The 7727-nt window shown below is 34.8% G+C and overlaps 1 protein-coding gene across 1 annotated transcript; it reads right to left on the reverse strand.

Moving 5' to 3' along the window:
• Positions 1-169: 169 nt before the first annotated feature.
• Positions 170-6828, reverse strand: LOC146002344 (leucine-rich repeat transmembrane protein FLRT3-like). The gene is made up of 2 exons (XM_083140072.1): positions 6706-6828; positions 170-1689 (listed from the first exon to the last, which is right to left on the reverse strand). Exon 2 carries the CDS (start codon positions 1630-1632, stop codon positions 622-624), a length of 1011 nt encoding a protein of 336 aa, XP_082996198.1. The 5' UTR covers positions 1633-1689; positions 6706-6828; the 3' UTR covers positions 170-621.
• Between the last annotated feature and the right edge of the window lie 899 nt (positions 6829-7727).

A 7727-nucleotide genomic window follows, 5' to 3' on the forward strand; every position in this document is an offset into this window, starting at 1 on the left:
CAGAATATTTTCTGTCTTCTTCTAGAAACACATTGTATAGAACCTCAGAAAGATACTTCAGAAAGGGAGAGGGGTAATTTCTATACCACAGCCTTCAGTTTGAGCATCGAACACAATACAAACAGAAAAATAACTGTATTTAAAATTAATTACTTAAATAGTTATTTAAAATTTATTTTTTGACAATCTATACACTGAATGCACCAAAATGTATTAAATTTCTTAGTGAATATACTTTTGATAGCAAACTGAATTAAAGTAATTACTTTTTTATAGTTTTTGCTTGTTTATAATATGTTTCTGAAAGCAGTTTTTCTTGTGAAGATATACATGTGTAGTATCTATGTTACCTTACATACATCACATTAATTTAGTTACTGATGAATGTGAAGACAAAAGAGTTACATTCCCAGAATATAGAACCATACATTATCAAACACAACTAACCCATTCTTCTTCTATCATCCTTTTTATAGTTTATTTTCTGTTTTAGTGTTTTTCCGTGCCTGTAAATAACTTTTTTTTTACAATGTCAAAGTTATTCCTGCAAGTGAACAAGATAAATACTTAATTGGGTGATCTACAAACATAGATATGGATACAGTCACATTACTCTTGGAATCAGGAATACTCATTCCCTCTTCTATGCCGTTGATAATACCTCTTTTGACGACTTCCTCTGAAAATGAACCAAATAACTACTACACTAAGTATTATTGCAAAAATGCAATATAAAACAAGTTGCAGCACGGAAACGCTGTTCTTTATAGGAACAATGTCTTCTGGTATGTGTGGAAGCTTGTCTGAAGGGTTCTTGGGCCTGTTGGGAAGTATGTTGCTTTCTGTGTCTAATGCACATGAATGGAAATCTGTCCATGGTCTGTTGAGTAGTTTCTCTGGAGCAGCACATTTTGGTGTGTCGTAGCTGTCGAAAGCAGATTGCAGATACCAGTCTCTCATATCCTTCAGTTCGCAATCACAGTGCCATGGGTTGGAGGACAGATCCAAGTCTAGAAGATCCTTCATGTGTTCCACAACTGCCACGTTCAGTGTGTTGAGCTGGTTTCCTTTGAGGTTCAAGTCACGAAGGTTCAATCCGATGAATGCTGAATCAGGGATGTGCTTCACTTTGCAGAAACTCAAGTCTAGCCTTAACAGTGACGTGACTCCTGTCAACAGTGGTGTTCCTTCTTCCAAACGGAACTCAGGGTTTCTTTGCAGAGAGAGAATTGTGAACTTCTTGTTAAAGGTAAACGTTTGGGGATGCAAACGCTTCAGATTGTTGTTAGACAAATCTACCTCCACTAATTTCTCCAAGCCTCTGAAGGCCCCAGGTTGAACTTCCACCATCACATTATCAGACATAAACACATGCATGACCTCCAGAAGGTTAGCGTCGATGAAGGAATCGTTGAGAAGGCTGTAAATATTGTTCATTTCCAGATGAAGAACTTGGGTGAATTTATTCAGAGTATCTGGAATTGTAATAAAATTTGCTTCTCTGCACTCGGCTGTTTGCTTTCCGTTTTTCTTATAACACTCACATCTTCCCTCACAGTCACCTTGTTGCCTAGACAACACAATGCACAATATAGCAATTGTTATTATCTGCAAAACTTTATTGTTAATCATAGTTTTGAGTTAACCTATTGACACTAAAACTTCTCCAAGAACTCTTGTCTTCTTTCTCTGCAAAAAAACTAAAATTGAATTAAATAATGGAACACATATTTAAGAACAGAAATGAAGTAGTAAATACGTATGTATTAAATAAACATTGAATACGTGCACAATTTAGTGTTAACATGTTGCATATTCATTTTCTTATTTTACGACGCTCTATGTTGCATATGTGTAAAACATTATGTTCTACATGAAAGTTACACATGTCATATGTCCAAAAAGAATTATATTCACCATTTTTGTCTTTCAAAAGTACAGTTTGTGTGCTTCTTTTCCATTATTAGCTAATGTGAAATTGAACGTGTTGAAAAAAATATCATGATAAAATGCGAATAACAATAATAATAATGACATTGTAATTATTATTATTATTATAGGCACGTTATCCTCCTGGTACTTGCCCCCCAGACAAAAATTCGTGTTTGCGCCTTTGATCAAATTACAACATAATAATAAAATATTAATGTTTTAAAATCAGCACTTACTTCTGATATGCAATTAAATTTAATTAAGTGTAGTTAGATATAATTAAATATAATTTTAACAATGAGATTCTGAGAATCAATGAAATAATATTATAAGTAGCGTGCAATAAATTAAATTTACAGCAAACTAAGGCTTTCTATATCATATCCGTGGATGACATTACCAATGAGACTAGCTGTGGGTTTCTCGTCAACCTCATTATTTTGACTTTTAATTATAAGAGAACTGAATCAATGCTTATTAGAACGAAAAAGCCAGAAAAAGTCAGTTCTACGTTAAAGTAAAGTGAACGAAAAAAAAAATGACATGCTTGCCAAATTTCTTAGCTATTGTCCAAATGCTCTGCCAGGTTACTGAAAGTTTCGGCGGGACTTTAATTTCCGGGGAGAATTTTCCCCCGAGCCAACCCCTGAATTTATCTTTGCCTGTATACAACACTTCTACATTGTGTTAAATATTTCATGGTAAGAAACATGCTTAAACAAGCTTGGGAATCAACTACGTTGCAAGTACATTAAACTGATTGATTGAATTCGACATTTCAACTACAACATCCGTAGAAAGTCCCATTGCGATTACGACTATGCGTGACTGTGTTATAATGCTCACAACGGTACGATGAGATAAGCTAAAATACATTCAACGAAACAAAATATTGCTCTGGCCTATTTGAACAGTTGCAGTATTAATTGCTTGCCATTGTATCTGCAACAGAATGCGCAAATGGCCGGACGATACAATATAGGGTGATTTTTTTAAAAACTCATGGTTTTCTTTGTTGTGTAAAATTTGTAAATGAAGTATTATTTCCATGCGGTTTGTGGCAAATGAATAAGGAAGGATGGGAGATTTATTGGAGTATGTTTACCGGTTTATATGCATCCGGGTAATATCGCTCACGCCTCAACAAAAACAGCAAATATTCACCAGTGTACCCTACAATAACATTGAAGTATTGGATTTTTGCTAAACTGAATTAATGAAAATGAGTTCTTTTTTTTGTATTCACTCAAACATAAATAAAACATAAACATTATGGCACAGACATATGACATAACATCTCACCTTTAAAGAAGGTGCTGAAAGTGTCGACCTTCTTCCTGTAAACAAAGTCGCCCACGTCGTTCCATGTTAAGGGCTGTCTGACATAGTGTTTCTGCTCTAATGTTCGCAATTTCAGTGATAATGTTTTGCTTCAACATTTCCAGGGATGTAGGGTTGTTTGTGTACACACGTCCCTTTAGGAAGCCCCACAGAAAGAAGTCAAGTGAAGACCTCGGAGGCCACAATCCCTTTGAAATAACCCTATTCGCAAAGAAGCTTTCAATCAGTGCCATACTGTCATGCGATGTATGGCATGTAGCACCATCCTGTTGAAATAACCCTGTGCGAGTTCAATGTCGTCCAAACTTTCAACAAATTCCATGAATATTGCCCTGTACCGCTCTGTGTTCACTGTTTCATTGAAGAAGATTGGACCCACTATACGTGATGCTGAGACAGCGCACTATACTCCAACTTTCTGTGAGTGCAATGGAATTTCGATTACACTAGGTGGATTTTCAGATGCCCATATCCGTGTATTCTGAGAATTAACATACCCAGAGAAATATAAATTCAAGTTGACTGTTCTATCAGCCAGGTTAATTTCATATTTGCAGGTTAAATTATTCCATAGTTAATTTTACAACCGGAGGCAAACCTAAATCTTGGTAATAAACATTAGACAATCGCTGGTTACAAAAATCATGTTTCTCTTGTGCCCGCCCCCCTTCAAGATAAATTAATATTTTACTTAAATGGCCTAATGTTAAAGCTAGATTTTGGTGTAAATGTGTCAGCCACACAAAGTATTTGAATACATGATAGAAATGCTAAGGCATTTTATACACTTTTCATATGAGTTGAAAAGTCAAAGTTTAGTTGACTTCCATGCACGTTTGTTCTATCATTGCTTTAAATAAGATGCGTTATAGTCTTTGGTGAAAGTAAACTTTTCTTTTGTAATAGAAACTGGTCTCAGGGACTTAAAGGAAATTTGATTAGGATGGTGAGGAGAGTAGGGAGAGATGGAAAACTTATGTTACTGCAGGGAGATGCATTATCTCCATTGCTCTTTAATTTTTCCTTAGAATATGCTGTTAGGAAGGTAAAAGAAACTATTTTTCTTCTTCTTCCTCTTTCCCATTTTGCCTCATAGCGTCAGGGTTGCCTCTATCCACTCCTTCTACCTCTCCCATTCTTCCTCTTCAATTCTCATATTCCTTTTCCTTTCCATTTTCCTATTTCTTCTATTTCTCTTTCGAATGTCTTCCGGGGTCTACCTCTTGTTCTCCTTCCCTCTGTTCTAGCTTCCATAAATTGTTTTGCTTTTCTATCTTCGTCCATTCTCACCACATGTCCGAACCATTGTAATTGTCTTTGTGTCAGTTTCTCGTCTGTTGACTTCGTTCTTAATTCTTCTCTGGTCTTCTCATTAAGTACTCTATCTCTTCTTGTTTTACCAACTATTCCATGGAAGTATTTCATGTCAACTATCGTTATTTGTCTTACTTCTTTTCTTCTTACTGGTCAACTTTCATTTCCGTATAGTAAAATTGGTTCCACTACTAACTTATACACTTGTAGTTTAGTTTTAGTGTTTATTTCGCTTTTCCAAAAATGTTCTGGCTTAGTTAGGAGGAGTCTTTCGGTAGGGCGCAGATGGCGGAAGGGGCACTACATTCCCAAGTAGTTAAAATTGGGAAAACCACTGCCTAGTTTCGAGGAGGGATCCTCAGAAGACTAAGGGAGAAAACCCCGACAGAGAACCAGCCATGGCCTTGAGGCTGAAAGGACTAAACAACCAAAAGGACCCCCTATCGCTGGGCTCATCACCCGCATAGGGGTAGATGATGATTCAGAGAAGAAATAAATGTTTCGGAAAAACCGAACAGACCTCACAAAGACGACACGCAAGAATAAAAGAAACTAATGAGGGACTAAAATTATACGGTTTGACTCAGTTGTTAGCATATGCAGATGATGTACACTTTGTAAACTTACTAGGGGAAGATATAATTACAATTACGAATAATGCTAATCAAGAAGTCCTGGATTGGCGGATGCACAAGTGGTTCGAATCCCACTTTATACTGTACGTCCAGTCCCGATTGGCCTATATGTGCATAAAAGGGATTTAAAACAAACTTTCAATACATTCAACTTCAAACGAGGATTACCTAAGCAGCATAGTCGAACAAATTAACATGAATCCCATGTGGACCTTTCACATAAGTAAATTATATGAAAATAGAAAACCATTCTATTTGTTTTATCTGACATAAAAATCGTCAAGTATACATCCAGAATCTTTCCGTGGATTTTTTTATGAATATTTTTTCATATTATATTTTCAAGACAAGAACATACCATAGATATCGCAAATGAAACTAGTCATCTTACAGCTATACCCCAATTCACACTAATGAGTAGAGAGGTATGTCAAAACTCAATGAAGGCTATTAAATAGCAAATAGACAGGTTCATAGCCTCTCCCATTACATTTTATCTTATTCAAATAAATCCCCCTCTCTCTCCAGTTAACAATCCTCTACAACAACATGCAGGAAACAAAATCCTTCCTTAGAACCACCATTTTCAAATTCGGAGTAAAATATAATATTTGAAATAATCACCAGATCTCTCTTTGCCCGATTGACACAAATATTCAGTCGCCAAGTTTTGATAACTTCAGATCGAACTTACCAAATCATAGAGCTTCCCAACACCTATAGTTACTATGGATATTAAAGCTTTCTTTACAGCATTTTATTAGAATTGAAATAATAGTTGAATGATAAAATCATATTAGATCAGATTTTATAATTTAATTTTCAATATTAGAAAGTATAGAGACATTGTTTTAAAAAGTTAATGTATTTCCCCATGATTTTTTGATTGTTTCCAATTGCATTAATTATGCTGTTAAAGAGAGTCAAAATTAACACTTTTTACGTAACATATCTCTAATAAATGTTCATAGAAATTAAATATTTTTCTACACAGAAACAACGTTATCTTATAGATGAATATCTGCACTAATAAAAATGTTGCAAAATGCAGTAACATTGGCCGAAAATTAAAATGCTATACAATATATAATATTCTCCACACTGGTCGTTGCTGCAATAAGAATTACTAGTAGTGCAATTCCTATGTTATTTTCATGTATTTAAATATATATTACAATTATTATTTTGATTACAATAACCATATCATTTGCTTTTTTTTGTTTGAGTTGAGTTTGCACTTTATGTACAGATAGGCTAATCGGAACTGGGCCTACAGTTCAAAGTAGGATCGAAACCACCGTGCAATATGCCTCCACCGGGTATCGAACCCGGGACTTCATAGCATTTGCATTTGCTTCCTCGCCAAAATTATATATATATATGCGAAATGGTTTTACATTCTGCAATGTAAGACTACAAAGTACATGAATAATATTCAAATGCAAATTACTAACTGTAGATTTTAAATGTTTTGTTCACATACCTTAATCGCTTGCGTACCTTTCCTTGAAAACGAAGCATTCGGGATCTATTTGTCTAATTTGGTAACGCTGTCAAGATAAATTCACAGAAAGTTTGTAGACCTATGTGGCAAATCTCAACATAACTTAGTGCTAACGGAGGTGGTGTTATCTTATCTTTCCAACTTATCACCATCCTTTTTCATTTTCATTGAACTTAGATAACATATTTGAGCAAAGTCTGTAGTAGTTAGTTCTATTGAATATGCCAGATATTCTTCGGTGTAACATAAGTACATTTTATTTGCTATGCAAATAACTGCAAGCATCTTGAAATACCATGGCATTAAACAGCATACATAACATGAATACTAATGCTGGACTATACCGATGGACAACTGTATCAATGTTAGTGTAATGTTTAACTGGCGATTTGTATCATGCAGTCATCCAATTAACAAGATTTTTCATCTTTTTGTTAAGGTTCTAGGATAAGAAATGATTTCTGTATTTACCCCATTTTTAGTATGGATTTGTCACTATAATATATTTTTCCACGAATAGTTTTCTGGAATTATCATCAATTTAAAATACATTTCTTGTGAAACAACACAAATGTGAACATTTAGATATCATAAAATTGATTTTATATAAAGTTTTTGCTGAAGGTGTGATGAAAGTATAAATAGATCTAGCATTGTAAGTTATTTGTACACCATTTGGCTATCCATGGTAATTCAAAATTTATAGTATGGTAAGGGTCACACTATGTCAGGTGCACTATAGTTTAATAACCAGCAACTCACTGGAAAATCATACTGATGTGGTGTTAGAACACTGAAGTTAAATGTTGCAATAATATGGTTTGGATCATCTAAGACCACTGTCTGCATGGTTTTAACACAATTCATTTTTATTGTGGAGCTTGACTCGATTAGTAAGTGCATACCCTTAGCAAGAAAGGTGCAACCGCTTAAACGCAAGACATGACTCATGCAGTTATCTGATCCACAACCATCCAAGTGTTAACGAAAACTTGTAACCC

This window comes from Lepisma saccharinum, chromosome 18 (genome assembly GCF_977018435.1).
Source record: "Lepisma saccharinum chromosome 18, izLepSacc3.1, whole genome shotgun sequence".
In the NCBI taxonomy this organism is placed as follows: Eukaryota; Metazoa; Arthropoda; class Insecta; order Zygentoma; family Lepismatidae; genus Lepisma; species Lepisma saccharinum.